This window comes from Carassius auratus, chromosome 1 (genome assembly GCF_003368295.1).
Source record: "Carassius auratus strain Wakin chromosome 1, ASM336829v1, whole genome shotgun sequence".
Lineage (NCBI taxonomy): Eukaryota > Metazoa > Chordata > Actinopteri > Cypriniformes > Cyprinidae > Carassius > Carassius auratus.
In genome coordinates this window covers 28,583,750-28,608,466 of record NC_039243.1, presented here as the reverse complement: position 1 = coordinate 28,608,466, position 24,717 = coordinate 28,583,750, and the positions used below count along the sequence as shown (strand labels likewise).

At 39.2% G+C, this 24,717-nt stretch overlaps 1 protein-coding gene across 3 annotated transcripts in view; it reads left to right on the top strand.

The window, feature by feature from the left end:
- The first annotated feature begins 45 nt into the window (after positions 1-45).
- LOC113106397 (regulating synaptic membrane exocytosis protein 1-like) overlaps positions 46-24,717 on the top strand; it is a 74,339-nt gene continuing 49,667 nt past the window's right edge. For 2 of the 3 annotated variants that reach the window (XM_026268291.1, XM_026268281.1), the window contains exons 1-4: positions 488-654; positions 12,602-12,815; positions 17,708-17,719; positions 22,153-22,173. In XM_026268291.1, coding sequence (XP_026124076.1) covers positions 488-654; positions 12,602-12,815; positions 17,708-17,719; positions 22,153-22,173 — 414 coding nt within the window. Of the gene's footprint in view, positions 655-12,601; positions 12,816-17,707; positions 17,720-22,152; positions 22,174-24,717 lie in introns of all 3 variants that reach the window. The other variant, XM_026268300.1, reaches the window with a different exon arrangement.

The following is a 24,717-nucleotide window of genomic DNA, read 5'->3' as shown; positions in this document are numbered from 1 at the left end:
ATTTCCATTGACTCTTCTTCTTTCTTTTTTTTTTTTTTTGTCTTTTTTTTTTATCTGAGAGCGACGAAAGAGAGAGAGAGACATCAGTGGGCGAGAGACGGACTCCGCCTTTGCCGTCGCCCAATACCGAGCCCCCGGTTCATTGAAGGGGGAAATAACAGATCTGCTAGCTAATGCCGTGGTCCCTCTGTTTGCGTCTTCTCCGGGCGTAGAGATGATGGGCTTCCCGTAACTGGAGGTGGAGGGGAGAGGTGGGGGGTGGGGGTAGCGCGAAAAGAGGAGGGTGGGTTTATATAAAAAAAAGGAGAAATAAAAGGAGGAAAAAAATACACACGAGGAGAAACAAAAGCACATTTGTGGGTGCCTGAAACCATGCGAGATTTGCACTATTCTCAAAGACCGCCGCTCTGTCCGTGGACCATGTCGTGAGGTGTGGCTCCAGCGCTCGGGATACTGCCAACAGAAACGCCTGGGAGCGGGGCAAAAGATGTCCGCTTCGGTAGGGCCCCAAAGCGGCCCTCGCCCACCCACCGTGCCGGCTTCCATGCCTGAAATGCCGGACTTGAGTCATCTCACGGAGGAGGAAAGGGAAATCATCATGGCAGTGATGGTTCGGCAAAGGAAGGAAGAGGAGAAGGAACAAGCCATGCTAAAGTAAGGGTTGGTCGATTATTCCTTTGTGTATCCACAGACGTTTTCGACACTTTCAGTCACAGCTTAATGACCATTCACTACCCGAAAGTGTGATTAATGACTCCCTGAAATCGTAGTGACTTTGCACTTTACGAACGCCTGAGTCGTCAAGTATATAGGCTACTTTGTTGGAGAACAGCGTGTTGGTTGCAGTGGCCTCTATTGCATATAATGCAGGAGCTCATGTAACATGAGCTTTGCACAGCTTGGTTTTAATAGTAGTGTGTTTGTGTGTAGAAATTAGCTAGATTTGAGGTCAGGCGAGTTACAGGTGCACCATGGAAAATAGACAGAGAGATGGGGCGTGAGAGAGCGTGGGGATGAATCACACTTCGCAACTGCGTGCCACCCCACTCCACCCGATGCACCCCCGAAGGAAACACAAGGTGCTCTTCACCCTTACGAAAGCGCCCAAACACCCTTTTATATCGTGAAACACAGCAAATGTTAACGTGATGGAAGGCTAGTCTTGCGCGCTGGTGTGTGAAGAAAGAAAACACGTCTGTTTTGATACACGTTAAAAGACAGGGGACGTCTGGTTTATACCAACTGACAATCTATAATGTTATATATATAAAAATATCCACAATCTGGAAAATAAATACAGTCTTTCGCCGCTTTATAACCGGGGTGTGGTTCATGATTGGTTCGCGATTATTTCGGGTGGCTCATCGGAAGCATGCGCGCGAGGACGAAAAAAAAAAAAAAAAAGTGTATCTTTAAAATACACGCATTACAAAAAGTAGTAAAAGACTGTAGCCACTATCGTGTGTTTCGAGATCTAAAATACAATTTCTTGTCATGTGACAAACCCTCTCCCTCTCGTCGGCATGAGACCTGACGTAGAGCACTGAACGCTCTTGCGTTTCGCGTATTTCCTCACTGTGACTCTTCATACGGAAATGACGTGATAGAAGATTGAGGGGAGGCTTTGTATTTTTCCCCGATGACGACTAATCTGCAACGGAAATGGTAACCTATAATTTTGAGCATGCGATGATTGAGTCAAAAGATTGAGTCACTACATCACGACTCAACAGCCACGTCTAGAAATGTGTGGCAGTGGTGTTTCAGTACCTGTGCAGAGAATGTGCTGTGAGAAGCATAGTTCAAGATGAAGGTTTGTATCAACATCTGTCTACTACTACAAACCGATGACCTCGAGTTGGCCATATGTCACCCACTCTTAGGTCCATAGTGAAGTAAAGGCAGACAGATGTGAAAAATATGGATACAGATTTACCATAATCTTGATCTTACTTGCTTAATATAAATAAAGAGTATGTTCAGATGCATAGTATTCAAAAAGCAGTAGGCGAAAAGTACATGGGTGACCTAATATTATCGCTGAGATTTTGATGTGTGTTTTTGATATTTAACTTTCCCATGAGGCCATGGGAGACACATACTATATAGAATGCAATTCTTCAATGTTCTTCATCAAATGTAGCATCTAATCAGGCAGTGTGTGATTTGATGACACAGAGCACACATTTTCTCAATTTTGCTTTTTACCAATAAACCCAATATACCCTCTGATATTAAGTAGAGAAGTGTGACTACTACAGACCAATTTGGAGTAGACGACACAGTTTCGTCACTTGCAGCTGTGCGCACAAGGTGGTGGCATTATAACACTGGCAACAAGTGGAGGGGAACTGGTAAAATCCATAGAATAAGAGAAAAAAAAATATTGTTGTGACTGCAAGTCAGAATCGGAATTTTTGTATAATATTGTCATCAAAGATGCCATTTGAAGCTAAACGCAGACATGTCAATGGACAGACTACGGATGAAACCTGCTATGATTACCCTACTTTTAAAGCATAAATTTCTCAAGTTCTCCAGCTTTATTAAAAGTACAACTAAATTTAAAAACTTGAATATTGAAATGAACACCAGTGGCAGTAAAACACCAAAAACTTTTATTCTGTGCCTAACAAGATTTGCAGATTGTTGATCAATAAAGACTTGTTTTTGCAAGGTTCCTTGTACAGTACAGTGTTATGACTAGTGATGTAACGATTCACACAACCCATGATTCGGTTTGATTCACAATACTGCTATGGTTATAATTTCACGATTTGATTTTCTCACATTTTTTTTTCTAAACAAAATTAGATATAAGACAAATTATAAATGAAAAAGTGTCCTTTTATTATTGCTTGGACAAAATGCTGCACATTTCTTTGTGAAACAGAAATATGCCAAATAACAAAACTAAATTGAAAAGTTAAAACAAACCCTAAATTCAAATAAATAAGACAAAACAAAATCTCTTCATATGAACAAAGGCTAACTCTGCTCTTTCGATTCAAAATTAGAGGCAACCACTGCATTTGATTCACATTCTAAACAAAGATGCTGAATACATGCAGCATGATCAGTTTTTTAAATCCAAATTTGATTGCATAATTAAACATTTCAAAACAAAAACAGAATGCTCTCACTTTAGTTTTGTGAAACTATACTACATAAAACATCTGCGCAAAACAAAGAGCAGAAGCTTTCAATGAGATGCAGATTCATTATATTTTTCTGAAGACATTCAGTTCCCCTCAAAGATGCATTCATTTAAACTACCACCCCCAAATTAACTTGTGATTCGTTCAACACCTTAACCGATTTGAATCATCACATATTTGTATTGATTTTCAATCAGCTCATGGTGAACAGTTACATCCTTAGCTATAACTAAAAGAAATACAGCCTGATTTACAAACTTACACATTTTGATGTTTGCATCACATAACCAGCTCAATTTGTTTGGTTTTTCTGGTGTAGTAAACTTGCTCAGTAGCTCACCTGGTAAAGTGGTGTGCATGCTATGTGTAGTGTTTAGGTACGAGTCCCGTGAAACAAGTCGCAATGAAAGGGCTCAAAGACTTGTAAAACAAGCATACAAGGAATAAAATACCACCTGTGCTCCATCAGTGAATGCAGAAAAGAGGCTTTAGGATTATTCAGAGTTTAGGATAATGTAACCCTCAGAGCTGAGCTACAATGAAGAATAATTGCAGCCACACAGAACTAAACAGGGGTCACAGGTATAGGCCAGTGCCAGCTCACCCCACTACAACAAAGGCAGCAGAAATGCAGTGCATTTTATTGAAAAGTGGAAGATGGACATTTATGTACAAATATTAAATGAATATTACACTGCCTAATGTACTAAATAGACAATGTAATCAGTTGTCGAGAGAAGAACACATTTTAATCTTTAGAAGTTTAGGCTTGTCTGGGGATAAAAAAACAAAAAGTCAATGATTTATTAGATCAGATATAAACAATACAAAGTAAGAGAAAGTTTATGTGCATTATTTAAGCTAAATGTGCTAGTTCTCATTGTTTCCCTTCCACTGTTACCAAGCTAAAAGTGAAAGAATGGCAGCCATTTTTCTATCTAGACTTATGAAACTGGTTCAGTTGTTGACAGCTTTTTGCCAGCCTCCCAACTCAGAACAGTAGCTTGTTACAGAAGAAGAGTCATTATAAAAAGTGATTTTATAAGTATTTATAAGTCCTTATAAAAATAATATGTCTTACTAAGATTGGTTTGTTAAAAAAGAAACAAAACATTGTATCATCTTTTCTTGTTCCTTTCCTTTTTCTTAGTATACGCATGGTTCGATGCTAAGGATTTTTTTACTGGACCAGTCAGGCCTGTGGTTCAAATTTTTACTTGCCCAGCCAACATTTTCACCAAAAAAAAATACCCTTGTTATCCCCTTGTTTTGACCCTTGTTATCCTGTATTGTAATAAAGGATCATATATGATACCAAAATTTTAAAATACATTTAAGTTAAAAATAATTTTTTCTTCGTGGAGTTGAATGCTTTAAAATCACTTGAATGTTTAAATTGGCGAGACATGTGCAAATGATAAACTTTCATGATGACGTAGCAGTGGCCTGATCAGGCTACTGACACCTATCAACTGTCCCGAACATCTTTCACGGTGGGCCATCGGGCGGTCCTTATTGCCGAGCCCTGATAAGGGAGGTTTCAAGGTTTCTGGGAGGAAAAACATGAGCATTAAATTATAAATTGAAACTGAAAATAGCTCACTTGGAAATCCTTGCTGAAATATTTAAAAATTGAGCATGTCGTGGGCTTCTGATGATGTTCCCTGTCTATTTTAAACCTTTTTTTTTTACCTTCCCTCATGAATTCTTACATTTAATTGAGTGAGTTGGCTTATAGCATTATAAGCCTGTTTGCTTTGAGATGTGAATAGGTTCATTTGCTCCTATAACACTAAACTGCTCCGACTAAGCACTGTATTGACTAGTTAATAAAAACAACCAGGCAGTAGCCATGTTTTGCACATAAATGTGAAGATAATTTGACCTTATTTGAGACACCTAGTTACCTAGTGATTCATTAATGTTATTGGCTGTAGTTTGTGGTCTTGAAGCTGTCCGGTATTAAGATAGGTTATCATGAGAATCTTGTTAAGGTACTGGGAATATAAAAACAGGGCATCTACATGATATGAAAAGTGTGTGTGTGAAAAAGTGATAGAAAAGTTGCCTTTTTAGCACACAACAATATGAAAATTTAATAAACAAGCATTCTGCATGGGCTGCCCAGGGATTATGTGTATGCGTGTGTGCGTGTGTGTGTGTGTGTGTGTGTGTGCATGTGCGTGTGACTGACTAGTCAGAGAAATCCCTGGTTTACCAATGCAGTGTTCACCAGTCCAGTCACTCAAGACATCACATCAATGCATCAGTGAAGTAAATAACTTGAAAAATGGAAAATCAGAAAAGGAAGTTGGAAGTGAATATTGAAAAAAATGAGTGAGACAGAATAAGAGAGAAGGGTCCATTACTAAAGGCACTAAAGGCACTTAGTCTATAAATACATAAAACTTCCCTACAACAACAGCAACAGGAACACCCACAAACAGCAAAGTAAAAATGTGCTGGTTTTATTTTTTCCAGGTACATCGCATGTATGTTTGTTCTGATTGTAATTATTTATGTTAATTTCGGGCCTTTTTTAAAGAAATCATACATGCAATATAAGTACTAGTTATGTGAGACAACAGTGGATACAGTGGATTTTTATCATTATTGATTGCTGTCAGTTTAGACAGTTTCAGAGGTGTTTTTTCAGTATTTGCTATTAAGGTTTTAAAGTGTTCAGGCTGATCAGATTTTCTGATCTCTAGATATGGCTTTAAATGTAGCTTAATGTCTTTTATATACATTTGGTCATACATTTACATACACCATGCAAAATGTTATATACAATCATAATAAATCAGAAGGATACAAAAAGGGCATGTTTAGTGCTACTTGTTTAGTTCTCCAAATAAGCTTTAGTTAGACTCAGTGTAAACCACTGGCCAATCACTTTCTCTAATAATAGATTTTAACCTATGAGCTGATTCACTGATCAATACTTCTCTTTCTTTCCGCTGCTCTGTATCTAGTTTCAGATGGAGGCAATGGTGGCTGAAAATATCGATTTTACTTTTATGAATGAACTTCACTTATACACAGTTGTAATGAAACTTAGTATATTTTTATTTTGAGTTTGTATTTATATATGATTTTTTTTTTAAATATACATTATATATAGAAATATCAGTACTATATATATATATATATATATATATATATATATATATATATATATATATATATATATATATATATATATATATATATATATATATATATATATATATATATATATATATATATATATATCATACATATAGGCTTTCAGTGAATTCTGAATTCTGCAACACCTCTAGATCCAGACGGGCCAGTCCAGGCTGAACTCAGTGAACCCCCTTTCCAGTACCTCAACTCCCTGCTTATCTGCGCACCACAAAGACTCCTAAACATCTGCACATGCGTATAAATAGAGAAATTGTAAGAAATGGAGGGGGCGGAGAGGAGCACAACAGGCAGACACAGCAGAGAGCACTTTACAATTATTTAAATAAATAGTTAATTAAAATATTTAGGTTCTTTATATAAATTAACTGTATAGGTACTACATGAACCATACATTTTTTTGTAAGAAACAATATAAACTCTAATGATCATTGTTCAAACTGTATTTTCCAAGTTCATATTAAGTCATGAATTCACTGAAAGCCTACATGTATGATAAGTCCTCTTAAGGTTGAGTCATGTTTGTGTGGTTATTTTTCTGTGTGTACTGTCTGTGGTGTGTCCTTGAGGGGTTAAAAAAGAGACACCCAGTCAAGGCGGCAGCCAGGAATCAGCAAGTGAGATGGAAATAGTCCTCCTTTTCCGTGCTGCCCTTCTTGTCTCTCTCTCATTCTTCCATCTGTTCATCCATCCTTGCTCTCTTGCTCACACCTAATCTTCTGATGTAATCAACTGGTGATAATTAATTACTTGCCAAGCCATGTCTGAGAAAAAGGAAAGAGAGAGAGAGAGAGAGAGAGAGAGAGAGAGAGAGATCTGGGACCATATTCAGAAAAAAAATTTAAGGCTAAAAGTAGCTCATAACTCACTGATTTAGGAGAACATCTTTAAAATAAAGGGATTGTCAGTCCTAAATGTAGGATTCCTATTTTTCTTTTCTCTATTCAGAAAGCGTTTTAGCACTAAAACAGATCCTTTGCACGCACGGATATTATAAGAGATATTAGACATATTGCAATCGTTATTTGTTTTCCTGGCCTTTCTAAATACGGATTCATGCTTTGGACACAACATCCGCCTGCTGAAAAATAACAGCATTTACTATGTACAGATAAGTGCAATGGTAATATGTATTGTTTATTTAAAAAATTCTGAAATTTAAATGGTAGTGTAAATATGCATTACATGTGGAAAATAATGTGTTTTTTGAACTTTAAACCGCATAAGCACATTTCATTACACCAAATACACAAAATAGTTATTTTTAGCAACATCATATGACCTCTTTAATGTTATTCTAATGGGTTGCTTTGTGACATCACAAAACCCGGAAAACAATGCTGTAGTCCAAACAACAGTCCATGTCTTCTACACACCTCACAAATATTGGTTGTCCAAGATGAAAGACGATTTCTGTGATCTTGGCTCCTAATCGGTGCTTCTATGTCATACAGTGAGAGAGGTTCAAAGACAGCCATTGTCATGGTCTTGTGACCAAAGATAACCTACGATCAGTGTCAGAAAAGTCAGCATGGTCATCACACAATGGTCATCACCTACGTCTACTGACCAGCCAATAAAAATGCAACATGAAATCAACACAACATGATGCTAAAACATAAAACTTGTTACCTCAAGCTCTTGTCCTTTCCTCTTTCACCTCTTCCACTTTTTTCAGCACACATAAAAACGACAACTACCAAAGTATGATTCATCATGCTCTTTTTGTTTACCACTAGCGCATATAAATTGCATTTTATTCTTCTATTGTAATGTGCATCATAGCCTACGAGTCACTATGTGTTGTTATTGTACAGTCTGCATACATGTCGTCAGATTTGTGTTGCACAGTGTGATTTTGCAGTGATCCTTTAGGATTGCTAAAATCATACAGTGTGTAAAGTAGATGGCTTGAAGCCATGCATGGTGCATAACAACTAAAGCAATGAGGAGCAAAGAAGAAAAAAAAAACACCTACAGGGATTTTCCTTTATCACAGTGATATACATGTCTTAGCTTTTGTCTTTTTTTATTAACCAACATTACACAAATGATTGTTTTAACACTATTGTGAATGTGACATTGCTTATATAAAATAGTTAAACAATCAGTTAATATTGTGTAAGTTATAAAGCATATACACAGTATTGGCAGTTACTGTAGCATTTCTAATTTTGATTCACCAAAACAAAATGGTTCCAAGCAAAGTCAATCAATTCTACATCTATAAGGTCACATAGAAGTACCATTCCTGAATTTATCTGTAACGTGTAGAAAGCAGTCAAAGGTGAGGATATTAGTATTTTTTAGAGAGACAGATAAACATCCACAAAACAGAACAAAAAGCTTCAAACACAAGCACAAACCACGACTGACCTACTCTAGTGTTTCACAAGTGGAACACTAAGACTATAATACACGCAGAACCTGATTTTACCAAGTGAGACATGTTCCTGGGACAACATCTTTGTTGACCCTGGAACAACATTCTGATCAACCAATCAGATTTGAAGAACCAGTTTATAGATTTTGTGAAGTCTACGCTTACATTCACTGTTTGGTGCTTGTACATCAGTGTCATTCATCTATCATTTCCTCTGATTTTAAGGATTACTCATGGTTAAGGTTAGGTTTAGGTGTAGGGATATGGTCAAAACTACATTTTTTGAGTAAAATGTTGTTCCAGGGTCAACAAAATATGTTGACCTTGGAACACATCTAACTTAGCAATATCAGGGAGGGTGTGGTCAGTTGTCTAGGAAACAAACAAGGATAATCATGGGAACTAACAGAGGAGCTACTAAGACAAGGCTAACACAAAGGGAACTAAAAGACACAATATGAACAAGGAAAATACTTAAAAGTCCAAACACCAGCACAGGGAATATATAACAGAATCAGTGTTTTGAATGAATCAGTTGAGTGAACGATGCAGCTCTAGTGGTATGAATGATTTGTTTTAGTGAGTGATTTAATAAGTAAATTCATTAGCGCAAACCTTATTAAATCATGTTGCATGGTTCATTTAAATACTCTCCTCCCATAAATGTTGTGTCTGAAAGCGAAACCCCAACAAATGCATGCAATAAGGTCAGACTGTGTCCCTTTCATTGCTAATTTTTCACTGTGTCTTTAGTAAATCCAGACAGTATTTTTTCAACGGCAAAAGAGGGTTTGCACTGACTCAAGCTGTTAGTAAATCTGGCCCTATGAGTCTAACTGGAACATGTAAAACAGAAGTGGATTGATACAAACAATGAAAAGTCCCAGTGCTATACTGTATCCTACAACTCTTAAAATGCCACTTAGCTAATCAAATTTGAGCACTGGAACTAAATGTTTTATAATTATTATTATTTTCACTGAAATAGGATTTTCTCCATACACACAAACAAAAGTTTACTATATTTAAGTCAAGAATTTGGGTGTCCCTGTGGTGTGTCTTACTTTCTTGGCAGAATGAGGTCATCCTTGTGTTCTCTGATCCCGCATGGCATTTTCTGTCACACAACAAACCTGAAGGAAAACTCAAAGTTCTCAAAGCTTTCCTGATGTCTTAAAATAATGTTCTTGTCTTTTGGAGTCCCAAATACCACCCAGTCATTTTTTGGTCTGCTCCTGGGATTTAGCACAGGCACAGCTAAGTTACAAGGTAAAAAGTTATGTATACCTCACAGTGATATCATCAGAGGCTGTCTTGGAGTTAGTAGTTCACCAGAAAATAGAAAGTTGTTCCAAACCTGTGTGAGTTTCTTTCTTCTGCTCACAAAGGAGATATTTTGAAGAATGTGGGTGTCTAATAAGTTTCTGGCCTCATTCTACAGCATATATATTTTTTTCTCAATACTATGGAAATCAATAATCACCCACATTCTTCAAACTTCAAAAAAAAAAAAAAAAAATCATACAAGATTTGGAACAAATTGAGATAAATGATGACAGAATTTTATTTTTTTGGTTGAACTGTCCCTTTAAGCAGCTATTTTAGGACTTGTTTTGCTTTTCAGGAAGGTCTAGAGCAGGGATAGGCAACATCAGTCCTGCAGAGTTTAGCTCCAACCCTAATTAAACTCACTGGGACAAGGCAATCAGTGTTTTCGGGATTACTAGATAGATACAGGCAGGTGAGTTTTTATGACGCAAAACTCTGCAGGATAGTTGCCCTCCAGGACTGGAGTTGCCTATCCCTGGTCTAGAGAGACCGAAGTTCAACCCTCAGAGCTAACCTCAGTCTGTTCTAAAAGAAATCTATTGATGTCCGCTTGTATTGGTGTTTCTATTTTGGTCCAGTGACCAGCCAAGTACTCTAGTGAATCACTGGATCTAGATATAGAAATAATCAGCAACCTTTTTAACTTTGAATCTTTGAAACACAGAACAATTCAGTATGTAATTTAAACCTGAAAAATTGTTGGTACATTTTTATTAAGATTTATAGTTCTTAGTTCTGTAGTTCCAGTCTCTGATAGTTACGCTTGAGCATCTCAGAGAAAAAAAAAAGTATCTTCATTAGGTACTAACCCTTATCTTGTTTCAAATTTGTGACTTTCTTTCTTACATTGAACACAAAGGGTGATTTTTTTGATCACTATGAGAAGTAGTGTTGTCAGCTTTTCTTTTGAGTCCGTGTTTTTTTCTTCAATAATTGGCCTATCAATTATGCTTTATGAACTGATCTGGTTCTCAAGTTCAACTCACTGTTTCAAAGATCTAGTCTCAGAGGTTAATAGTTCACTACATGAGGAAATTTTCAGTGTTAATCTTTTTTTTTTTGTTATTCATATTTGTCTCAATGGTGATTCTTATTAGATTCGTGTGACTGTTATTCTATCATTTTAGTTTTTCAGAGTAAAGGAAAATTGTAGCAGCTGAGAGCACTGACCTGAAATCAGATTCAACTCTCTCCATCTCAACGCCATTATCAGAGATCAATATCTTCAAAAGTACTCCAATAAACTAGTTTATCCACTAGTGGTTTTATTATTTCCCTAAATAATGACTTTATGTATATGATTTTTTTTTGTCCTGTCTTATTTAGGAGATATTTTTGCCAACCTGATTTGATATTTGTGTATAAATGCAAGTAAAATGTCCATAAATCTCCTTAAGCACATCCACACATAACCTTAAAAGAGGTCACTTTTCTTTTCTTGGATTGCTCTGCCAATGATTCATCCTTGTCACCACGCCTTCAGCTTCCCACGTAATGTTTCATCCTGACTGCGTAATATAGCATCACTGGCCAAGACTCCCCAAAGACACAACCTCCATCCAGATACCTGGGACTGCAGTCTGCTGTCTGATTCCAGAAGGGAAAGTGCAAATGTGGTCAAGCAAGAGGGAACGCTATCATTTTCACTCATGGAGACCAGAAGTCTTGGGAAGCGTGCTTTTGTTAGAGAGTTTCTGTGGATTCTGAAGTCGCTGTTTTATGCAGGTTTGGGATTTTGAAAGGAAATTGCAGATCATGGCTGTTCGCCACAAACAGAGGTGATGCTTTGCATTTGCTTTTGCAGTTTTATTTTCTTGAAGAATGATTTTTACTGCAGTGTAACCAATGTACAGTTTCATATGACAAGCATTGTGCTAGGGTTGAAGAAACAGTGGGACAATGGGTAGAAAGGGAGGATGAATATTTTGTTCACCTGTCAGCCTATAGTTTTGGAGGTAACTTTTACACAGACATGTGTGCAATGAATTCACAATTTACAGTGAGCTGTGTCTTTTTCTTTCTTTCTCTTTTCAGGGGAATCTATTTTAAATGGCTTAATGTCTTTACTGTGGTCATTAGAGCTGCTAAACACTTGCTGTAAGATAACTGTTATGCTAATGTGCTGTTCCTTTGAGAAATGTTACTGGAACGAAGCCCCATCTTTTTAAAGCAGACAGCTGCACCTCATTGGCAATTCATTAACTATTTATTTTCATTCCAGTAAAGGGAGAAGACAAACAAAGTGGAGTAAGGTTCCAATTCAGATAAAGTCATTTTTATGTAGCTTGAAAGAAAATCTGAGATTGAATTCTGGATTTAATACGAAGTTGGTACATGTGCTAAATGCTGTCCATCACCCAGACATTTCATCTGCGTCAACAAGATGTGTTCATTTTGATCTGGAAAATATTTTTTTTTTTTAGTTTGTCATCTGCAATACTTCACAACTGTGCTAATTGGTTTTAGATAATGGTAACAACACTGGTTGTTTTTCTAACAATACTAACAAACTTACAAGTGCTTCTCCATTCTCTTTCTCCCCTTTTTATTTTCTGTGTGTCAGGACACTGCACCAGCAGTTTGAGAGTTATAAGGAGCAGGTGAGGAAGATCGAGGTAGAAACCAAACAACAGCAGGTTGTCCATAAAGATGATGCACCTACCTGTGGCATCTGCCGTAAGACCAAGTTTGCAGATGGCTGTGGACATCTGTGCTCCTACTGCCAGACCAAGTTCTGCGCCCGCTGTGGGGGAAGAGTGTCACTGCGTTCAAATAACGTAAGAACTTGTTACGAGACTTTCATGGCTTGTTTCCCATTCATCCTCCATGTTGTCTTTCTCACTGTGAAGTCAGTTCCATTGACTTTCATTTTAATATTTCATTTGTTTTATTATGCTTGCATTAGTCTTTTTTTTTCTGTTTGTAATTACATACTGTGCCAGTTGTTTGGTTGATTCCATGATGGAGAGTTTGCTGAATCTGTATAAATCACACAATTCAGAGCGACTACAGAGTCCAAAACCAGAATACACTAAGTTGAATATCAGTTTCTCCCATACATACAAGTCTACAGATTTGGACTGTGAATCCAAACCACCCACAGCTCCTCTTAGCTTTATAAAGACTCTTCTTTGAGTGAAATCTTCAGTGACTTTGCTAAGAGCCAGCAAGGTAATGTGTGGGACCGTTTCCATCAGCACAACATGCAACGGTCTATTTTAAGATCTGATCCTTGCCTGCTGTCTCTAAAGAAAGGACCTGAGAATGGACTCATCTCACTGGGCATGCTGAGGAACAATCTGCCTTAGTTCCGTCCCGCCCAGTGTGGTGAGGTCCCCTACTGTCACATATAGTCCATCTCAAAGTTTTCAAAAAGGAATAGTAACAGTGGGGCTCTAAAAAGCAGTTTTTTTTTTTTTGTATTTACTGTTAATATGACAAAGTATATTATGGCAGCTCAACCCTAATGCTGCTTGGATTATAGATGCTCAATATATTAGCATCATATTAATAATCAGCCAGTATTGGTGATTTTAAACTGATATTGGACACATAATTATATCTGCCTATTTGAAGATTTAGATCACCTAGAACTGACTTTTATAGGGTTAAATCACAAAAAAATACTTTCCCTGTAGTTACAAACACAAGATTTTTTAAACTCAAATAAACTATTTTTTTTTAATGAAAGCTGAGAGATTCTTGTGCTTCCAATTTGTCTTCGTGCTTCAGAGAAGTACTGTTGAGCTGCTCTTGACCATATGTGAACATTTCGGTGGAACTGACTTGCAATGGAGGGACAGAAATCTCTGATTTCATTAAACATTTATTTTATTGTAAAACATAATCAGCTTAACTGATGACAGAACTGATGACATTTTTAGAATTTTACTTTTGGGTGGGCCTAAATCTTTATACCACCCGCACACACTAAACTAATTTAAACACTAAGGTCAAATTACTTTCGGCCTGACAGTAGTGTGTTCCCAGCTTTATGGAATGAACTGGAGCAGCCTGTGCTTGGAACTGAAAAGCCCGTTACTGTTAGACTGATTCTCTCTTGTGTCAATGAGAGTTTTTAAAAAGTAATTTTTTGCAGAACATTCATTGCTGCGGTTTTAACGTTTTCTATCACACAAATGATAATTATCGGTTAACTGACTGGGTAAATAAAGTCACAGATGTGACATGCTGAGATAGCCTGGTTAACACGGGTCACACTACTGTACCAGAAAGAACACGGAGTCTAGAATACGAGAGTTTTTATTAATCCAACATGGAACACAGGAGGTAGACACACGGTCTGACTTGTTGACCCAAACATAGTAGGACCTTTATACAGAAGATAATTAGGGAAACAGGGGAGAGGAATGACTACCGTATTTTTTGGACTATAAGTCACATTTATTTAGACCCAAGAACCAGGAGAAAACATTACCGTCTACAGCCACGAGAGCGGCCTCTCGCGGCTGTAGACGGTAATGTTTTGTTAGTTAATTTCTCTAGGTTCATGTCAAATTAATTTAGATAAATAAGTTGCACCTGACTATAAGTAGCAGGACCAGCCAAACTATGAAAAAAAAAAAAAAAAAACAACTTATAGTCCGGAAAATACAGTAAATAAACTGGGACATGGAAGACATGGGGAAGAAACTAGACACCTGGAATCAAATTAACCAGCTACGGGAGACAAACTGGGTCACAGGGGCAAAAACACACATCCAATGTGACATTACTCCCCCCTCCCAGAAGGTGCGATGTTGCACCATAGAAACAGAGGGAGGCATGGATGGAGGCGACCAACATGGATGGAGGCGACCAACAGAGGGAGGCATGGATGGAGGCGACCGTTGGTGCTGGCGACCAACGGTTCCATGTGGATCCGAGAGCCCGCGGTGGAGCCAGAGCGACAGAGTGCTGAGGTAGAGCTGAGGGGATGAAGGTGCCTGACGGAGCCAGAGGAATGAGGCAAAGGATGGTCAACACCAGACCAAGGCGAAGCCAGAGGGACGAGAGAGCCAGGCAGAGCTTGTGGACTGCCAGGGCCAAGGTGGAGAGGAGGGATCCATGGTGGAGCTGAAAGGTGTCCAGGCCTAGGAGGCAGAGGGGAGGGTGACTCGGACCACAGCGATCCTGGAGAACGGCACTCCTGCGGAGCTCACACCTCAGTGATGGTGAGCTAAGGGCAGCCCCTCTGCCTGCCAGAAGACAGCGGTGGAGGCAGGAGCGGGTGGGAATTAGAGGAGCAGCCACAGGGAAGCACTTTCTAGGAGCAGGAACTGGAGAACTGGAAGCCCCTTCAGGGCTGGTCTAGGAAACCAAGGATGAAGGAGGGCTGGACAGGACCAGTGGAGACGACGGAGAGAGAAGAGGGGGCAGTTCAACTTCCAGTTCAGATTCCAAGTCTTTAAGATCCACCTCCTCATTTTGGCCCTTTTTGAGCACCATATTCAGCTCACCCTCAGCCGTGGTGCAGGTGTTTGTTCACGGCAAGCTCAGGCATGCGTTCTGCACATCAAGGAGATGGTGGGCTGGGCTCTGGGTCAGAAGGTGGACCTGGCCAGATCCTCCATGGGGAAGATGGTAAGTGGTGACCGGTTTCTCACCAGAGTCCACTCCACGAAGGAGCCAAAATTCTTCCCAAGGACCATCTTCGGACTACAACGCTCTGCACTCGGCATTCAGGCTAGCATTATAGAAAGTGCAGAGTGTGTCATCCGGTAGCTGGTGAGGTTAGCTAGCAACAGGAACTGTCTTGTATGGTGCTCAAGAGAACATCCTTCCTGCTCCAGCAGGAGGAGGAATTCGGGGTGAAGGAAGGGATCCATGAATGCAACGGAAAGTTGCGGAGGAAAACTGAGGAAAAAACAAAACAAATGGAGGGTAGACAAATGGAATAAACTGTTGTAGGTCACAGAATCAAGAATAATCAGAGTCTTTATAAATCCAACACAGCGGTAACTCCAACATAGAACACAGGTGGAACACATACATACTGACTTGTAGACCCAACAAACACAGACTGAACAGACTAGGACTTTTATACAAGATAATTGGGGAACCACAGGTGAGAGGAATGACTGAATTAACGGGGACATGGAACACATGGGGAAGAAACTAGACACACCTGGAATTAACCAACCACACATAATATGTCCAAGGGTGTGACACTATCACACCTGTCAATCAGACTCATTAAGAATTTTATGCAAAAACACATTATATTTATTTTAGTATTTGAGATGTTAAAATAGTTTTGTAATTGTGCTAAAGTAAATTAGTCTATTTGGTGGCAGAAAATGAGAGTAGCAGTCTTTGGAAGCCATGGAATAAATGTTTTTATATTATTGTATTTTTATTTAATTTTTAGTTTATATTTCAAAATTCAGACTTTTTGTTCCTCGCAATTCTGAAAAAAAAATAAATAAAAAATCTAAAATCTAAAAATTAAAGAGGCCATAGCATTCCTTTTGCAATTGTGGCAAGTGGATATTTGAATTAAACATTGGTCAATATTAAACTTGATCGTCCTCTAAGTGTAACAGCGCCAATTATTGGTGTCCTTTTCAGGCATTTGTAATAATTTTAATTGTTTATTTTATATTAACTACATTATGTAATTTAACAGTGTTATTCAATAAAACCATGTGATTATTATTAATTAACCGATCATTATTGCCTCATTGTTTTATATAATACATTTTAAGTCATGAAAACTAGAATGTTAAGTAAGATGCGTTGTTGTTGGTGGTGAAATTATTACAGACATTAAAACACATTACTAACGTCAACAGTCAAAAAAGTTTCACAGGATTGTGAATGTAGCTACCTGAAAGTGATGCATGGGCTTCATCTTGGCCTTTTTTATCTTTCTTTTGTCTGCGCCGGATTGCGCTGATGATAATTTGTATTCAGTCACAAACATGAGGTGAGAGTGAGCGCGGGCGCAGATACAGAATGGCATGTCACGTGTGCTTTTGTTCTTGGAAGGAGGGGGCACAACAATACTATTCTGCTTAGGGCACCTGTTTATTCCAGCAGCTCTGATCAATCAATACCTAGAAGGCTGTCTGTAACAGATCAGTTCTTGTGTTTCCCTGTTGGGGGCATTACAGAGATAAAGACATGTACAGACCTCCTAAATCAAACACAAATCGTGTAACAAATGAGATGCAAGCACAGATTCAGCGAGGCCTCATAGGGTAGAACAAGCATCCTGTGAGGTTGCTTGGACCCCTCATCTGTGTTTTGTGATATACTTATTTTGGTATGAGTGGAGAAAATGTTTTGAGGTGTTAGTTCTGTTCTCATAATTCATCTCTACCAGAGAGCCATACATGACCACTGTTGGACATGTCTGTTTTTATGTATAGAAAACTAACCTTTGATCACCCATACATAGCATTTCAGTTCAGTGTTAAATGTATTAAGCAAAATTATATGTAAATAGCCATATGGAAATGTCTGTTTATATGCACAAAAGAAAACTGGGTTGCTTCACTAACACGTTTTCCTCCCACTCTTCCCTCCCTCATTTCTTTTTCAAACACTCTTTCTTTCCATTTTCTCACCATTTATTTTTCTCTTCCACCTCCAACCCTCATCCTTTCCCCCACTACCTCTGTTTGCTTGTCTTTCACTTTCTGCTTCCTGGACTGCATGACTCAAGGAGGATAAAGTGGTTAGAGCTTTTCTTTTCTTTTTTGCTGTGTGCTCTACTAATGTGATTTGTGGAAACTGTGTTACATATGAATATGCACAATCACTGGATTGAATGGACTAATTCATTTTCTGTTGCTAATATAAGAAGTTGTATAAGTACATGTGTGTGAGATATAGTGATTTGAATCTCTTTACTTTCAGTAAAAAAAGCAAGTTAATTCATATTTTTTTCTTCTTTTTTTATCATTTATAGAAAAATTCACTTTAAAAATATTTTGACAATGTTTTTTTTTTTTTTTGAGGGGGGGGGGATGGGGGGGATGGTACAGTATATTGGTGCCTGTATGTTATAGAACTACCTTAAAATGTACTAGAAACCATAATAAAACTGGTGGAACAATGAAAAGCCTTATTAATCATGATGAATCAGAGTTCATCATAAGTAGAACATAGACAGTGCTCATGGTTATAGCACACACAAAAAAAGAAAACATAAAAAATAAACAAAAACCCACAGGGTAATATGCACTTATAATAAAGCAATAAACATTAACAAAAAAAAAAACTTTTTATACAAAATAACATATGGATCACTGATAGAAACATTTTAACTCTACTGCACTGAAAATTCTTTACTTAATTTCGTGTTCCCAGTCAAAAAAAATTCACGTTATGCTATATTATGACCAAATCTTGGCCCTTCTTATGCACCTCAGTTTTTGAGTGAACTTTACCAAAATTAGCCACAAAAAATGCTTTCCCTTTCGAACGTTCTCTCATGTTGCGTATCGGGAAACTCCTGTTTAAACTGGTACTGAAGCCTGATTTGTTCATATTTGTGTAGCTGCACAAACCAATGGCACTCTAGCCCTCTCTATAAGTCGGCTCAGAGCGCCATTTCATCAGAATATTTTCCTTCAGCAATGAGGATCATCTCTTTGCTGACGCTAGACTACAAAGCCGAAGAATAAGGAAGAAGCTCAGCCTGCAGCTTGCCACCGTCTAAGAGCCCTGGCAGAGGAACAAGCCAGAAGTCTTCCCTTGCGGCTATCCGGTGTACTAAAAGAGCAAATTTTGGAGAAAATTTCCTAGCGACGTTGTTTTCGCGGCCCAAGTGTGGCTTGTGCAGGGCTTCCAGAAGGAAGAAGGGTGCAGTGAGTGTGTCACCTGTCTGGGCAGCACCCACACAGAAACTTTTTGGGAAACTTATTGACGAAGACTCCTCCACAGATCTTTCCCCGATAGATCGCCCGTTAAGCCCAGGATGGGTCCCCGATCCCCTGTTAAGCCCAGGATGGGGTTCCCGATCTCCCGTTAAGCCCAGAAGGGGCTCCCGATGTCACGGTAGGCCCCGAAGAGGTTCCCGATCTCCCGTCAAACTCAGATAGGTTTTCTGTGCACCAGCTCAGGACTGCGCGGAGTCCCCTGCTGAACTCCAGACCCATGTCTCCAGCCCGCCGGCTCCACGCCATCTCTGCATCCCTTCGGCTCCACTGAAGCCCGTCTGCACAAGGACTCCTCCGGGCTCCCTTTTCCATCCAGACAAACCTTGGTCGGTCGTTGCTCTGCTTCCGCCATGGTCTTCCGGGTCTCTGGCTTTGCCTAGACCCTCCACCCCTTTGACTTCACCTGGCTCCCGCCTTCCTTTGGTTCCCCTTTCATCCTCTCTCATCCCATCGTCATCCTGGTCAATCAAGTCCTCTGCTCCGCCTCAGGCATGCAAGCCAGCCGCTCCACCTTGGGCTTCCAGTCCGGCGATGTTGGCCTGGTCCATCAAGCACTCCATTTCGCTGGTTCCGTCGTGTACCCTGGTTCCATCTCCGTGGATCGGCCTTGGGATATAGCAAAATCCCCCTGTCAAAGCTCCCCCCCCCCCCCGGGTTCCTCCCACTTTCGGCTCCACCATGGTGTAAGGGTCCACTAGTGCAGACCCTGGAGGGGTGGGGTAGTGTCAGGATCCTGCCCGGTTAAGCACTCACACCTGTTACTGATTAACGATCTCATCAAGAGCACCATAAAAGCACTCACCAGTACTTCAGTTCCCGGTCAAGCCTCCAACAGGAACAATCTCCTCAGTTGTCTCCAAGCTCCTCCAAGCCAGACGTGACGTGTACTCACCTCAGTGTTACGCTAACCTGTGTTCTTGTTCTGCTGTTCCCAGGACTGTGGATCACTGTGCAATGTCAAGTGATTTGATGGTCGCTGTATTCTCCCATGATTACTCAGAGTTGGTACTGTCTTTGGCTTATGAGAAGGAAGCGGATATTCGTGAGCAATCAATGACTGTGGCTTTGATGTCTGCATTCCAAACTTACTCACCTGGGCAATTCCATTTTAATTCCAAACTGCCTGCACTGGAAGAACGGAACTTCACTGTGCACTAAGAACCATAGATACACTGCGCACTTGAACTCTATTTGAATAAACGCCTTTCTGAATTCACCTTTACATCTGTGTCCCAAGTCCTACCTGACAATGTGAAATTGCTTAGACATGAACATCCATCAATTAGTTAATCCTCACACTGAGTTCCTCAATGAGGTTCAACTTTATATTAAATGCACCAGTTCAGCTCAGAATCCAGAGGTAACTTGTGGTGTTTGGCAAAATTTAAGGGGTCATATGATGCTGCTGAAAAGAAGAGTATGCGGTGCATAGAGTGAGCGGAGGCCGACATCAGTGAGCAGAGGTGGGCCGGCTTGAGAAAGGCATGGTCGGCGGATTCTATGAAGGAGTGTCCGTTGAGATTGCAGCAACCACATGTGACAACCCCTGGCTGGACTCTGCTTTGTCAACAGTGAAAGCCAATCCAGCAATCCACAATGCAAATTTCTTCTCAGTGTGGCTAAAGGCGGGTGTACGTGGTGCGAATTCGGATAGTCGGAAGATCGCATGTCCACGCACAAGGCACGAGTGAGTTTATCTGAAAATCGTACGGATGAGATGATATACGACACGATTTTACAACCTGCGAATTCCAGAAGCAATCTCATGAAGTTGATAGACGCGTTCGACTTGAAGCACCGCTGCATGCACAGAAGGATCACTGTATGACATTAAAGTACTGCGAGAGCGATAAGAGAACACACAAATCCAATGCATTCGAATCACTCTCGCGGTACTTTGATGTCATACAGGTGATCATTCTGTGCAGCACTGCTTCAAGTCGAACACGCCTAATATAACTGCTCTCCCTCTCTCATAACTAACTGCATATAAAATATTGATACGGGCTGTGACTGTTTCCTACACGTACAGGTTATTTTTCAGCAATAGGAAACCGGGACATTTGGTCACCCTGTGTGTGTGTGTGTTCTTGTATATGGTTTATAAATATCTGAAATAGGTATTTCAATGTAAACATGGTTTGTGAGGACAATTCTTGTGCCCTCGTAAACCAAATGGCTTTTCAAAAATACTATACGGTGTTTAATAGAAATTTTAAACATACATTTTCCGTGATGGATAGAGGTAGTGTATGGGGATATACAGTATAGAATACCGTTACGTTTATGGAGAGTCCCTGTAAACTACATATGCGTGTGTGAGAGAGAGAGCGAGAGAGAACTAAAAAGGCATTGGAACACGTTGCTAGAAACATCATACAGCGCTCGCTGTTCATGTCAGACTTCAGCGAGTTTATCCTCCTGGTCAATAGTCCACATTCGCCGTGGCGCTGCCGTCTTCATCTTTCTTCTTCTGTGGTTTTCCTAGTTCGTGATTGGTCAACTTCAGATAAATCAACAAATTGGCAAAATTCAACCGCACAAATGGCACAAATTCAAACCGATAGCTCACAAACCTTTTTAGACATGTTTAAAAATGATCGGGAGGTCGGGAAGTGCTCGTAAGCCACTCTGCTCGGCTCGTAATTCATCGCAAATGAGAGTGGGTGACACCATTTTAGAGACGCCTTTACGCCCTTAAATAGTCAGTCTTCTGTGACTGGTGTGCAGCATGAAGCCTGGACCCAATTTCTTATTATGTGTCCTATGTGCTGACATTTTTGCACGAGTTGCTGGACATTCAAGTTTATGTGGCAGCTATTGTAATAAATAATTCACTTGAAGCTTGCCAGTCAATTGGCAGAAATGACTTGTTTGTTAAGTTCTTGAATGGCGCCCAGAGATTGAATCCTCCTCGTCCTCAGACCGTGCCGATGTGGGACTTGATCATAGTCCTGATGGCCCTCCCTCTGAGCCTCTATCTTTACTTTAAATTGTACAGCAATTCATAGTTGCTACTTAAAAAAAAAAAAAAAAAATTACCATAAGTTATTAACAGGTATTTACTGCAACATTTTCACAACCATTACAAATATTTTTTTTACCATGTACTGGCATTGTCATGGCATTTTGTTATAATTGAAAGTTACTTTTTTTTCTGCTATATTGAGCACTAACAAAATTTTATTAATATTGCACTCATTATTTGTCTTCTGTTCATGCAAAGTATCTCATAGGGAAAGACAGGGTAAGACATTTTGAGTATTGCAGATTATGCATGGGCAACATCAATTCTTTCCTCATGAGAGCCAGCTAATAGGAAACTAGCATGTGTTGGCTGAACTGCATTCCCCTCCCTTCCTTGTTGCTAACACCAGGGATGCCAAAGTCGTTGCCACAGTAAGGGGGTTAGGGGAATAGGGTAGTTTGGATTTGTCGGGATATTAATGTCTCACAACTGGTTGCTCTTTAGTCAAATGGTTTTAACTTAAACATGTAAGCTGCACTTAAATTATTTTCAGCAGTGACATGTTCTGAACATGGAATGGATTTCCTTTCACTTAAAGTGCTACCAGTGATGAGAGAATGCTTATCTGTGCATGTTCACTGCACCTGCTTGTGCCCTGGGACTGCAATAGGCATGCCATGGGGTGAAAGTTCAAGGTTAAAATTCCAGGGTTTAGCACGTAATGCTATAGTCGTATTTCACTTTCTTTGTATTGATGAAAGCAATCAGAGAAATACTTAACCTGCACTCCAGTGGGCACTTGCGACTTGTGAGTTTTTATGTGTGTGTGATGTGTTTTCTGTCAGTTGTCTGTGTTTCTTGTGCTTGTTGTGTCTTTCTGAATGGCTGGTAATAGTGTTGAATTCATGCTAAATAGAAATAAACTTCAGTTTTTAGCATCTACCTCTGAATGTCATGTGTGTGGTTGTAATTTTGGTAAAGAGCTCAGCTTTCATATAGGTGGGGTCTTTCCAACAGTAAGCCCAAAGAATGCTCCATTTCATTTGATAGTGTACACTTACACAGACGGTCAACACATGCACACTAACAAGTTAAATTTTTATATCAGTATATGGCTTAGTGTGTGATTATCAAATCTCAAAGCTATGATATAATTAAATAAATATATGTGCTGCATGTTTCAAAGTGAAGTGCGGCACAGTGTCTGATTTTATACATGAAAAGCTTATAATTAATCAAAATGTTTTATCAAAAACATGCAATTCCCCCTTTTTCCCCAAATTGCGCAGCCCTACTGCAAGTTATGACTGAAAAAAATGTGTTTACACTCAGTTGCTGCGGTCTGACGCGATAAATAAATAAATAAATAATTGTTAGATGTATACATGGTTAGAATAACAAGCTGTACATGTACAATCTGTGTGTTATATACTACACTGAAAAAAAGTGTAGGATTGACTTAAAAAAAAATTCACTTAGACATTTCTACAGTAGTAAATTTCACATTTAATTACATAGAAACCTCAAGTAACAAATGGTATGAAACATGCAATTTTGGTAGACTGAAATAGTATTTTCTTGTAAAACATACTAACTGAAAAAAAAAAAAAAATTACTGTGGGCTTTAGCAATCAAGATGTGATTAATCAGAGCATAGGACTTAACATTTAGCCTCTACCTGAACTATACAGTAGGCTAAAATTACTCACTGACGGAAATGTTTTGGAAAGCTAATGCAAAGATGATTCATGAGCAACATGCTTGTGGCCCGCTAACAAGATAAAGAAGCAATCTCTTCCTTACAGCCTTTTGCCTTAAAAACTGCTTAGCTTAGCCATTAGCCATGTTGTTAGAGAAAGGAATGAGTTTTATTTACTCGTGTAACACCTCCCTTCAGACCAGCAGCTGGCTAGGGACTCTATTTGTCCCGTTTTCTGTTTACACGGCTAGCACAAATGCTGATGTGCGCACATGCTATTCCTCCTTTCAGTCCTCCTGTAGTAGAGCTAGCCAAGCAAATGTGAAAGTCCTTTAGGAGTCTGTTCTCTGGATTAATGTGTGCCAGCAGTGCATGGATAGTATTTTTATTTTTTTTTTAAACAGAATGGGGCATTATAAATACTGGGATTCTTTTCATAATATAGGACCCATTTTATCTAGTACTGACATGAAGCAGCCTGTCACAGGGGCCTGTATGCTTTAAAATTAAAATTCCCTTGAGTGCTTCATTGGATGAATGCTGTGCATGTGTGTGTGTTAGTGTGATGTATGAGCAAGTTTTCTCTATGGGGTGTGCAATGGAGACTGTGTCAGCAGATCTGTCAGTTTTTGAGAGGAAGGCAGTTATTTTTCATAACCCATTTCTTCTGAAGTAGCACAGTTGAGCCCCAGTCCTTTACCCCAGACCACAGCAGATGCAATAGAGTGCCGTATTTCTCCCTGTCCCACCTGCATTAATTTCTCTTTAGCATCAAACCTGTCACTGCATTTGTTCTTTTGGTTTTATTTACTCACTTTAAGGGATGCACAATAAAGCAAAAAATCTATCTGGATTAAGTTTTAACATTCATCAATGAATTCCAGGTTTTCAAACATAGATAGCGACAAAGAGGCTAAACTTACGAACTGCAGCTTTAACAATGTTTACATAAAAGAATATCATATCTTAACATGCTCATGCTTCCAAGTTTCATTAGACATATTTGTATATGGTTTATATAAATCTTAGCAAGAATATATGAAAAATGTTTAGGTATAATTGCTATTGAATCAGACTCATCATTGATTCACACAATTAATCAAACTTACATATAACATAATTTT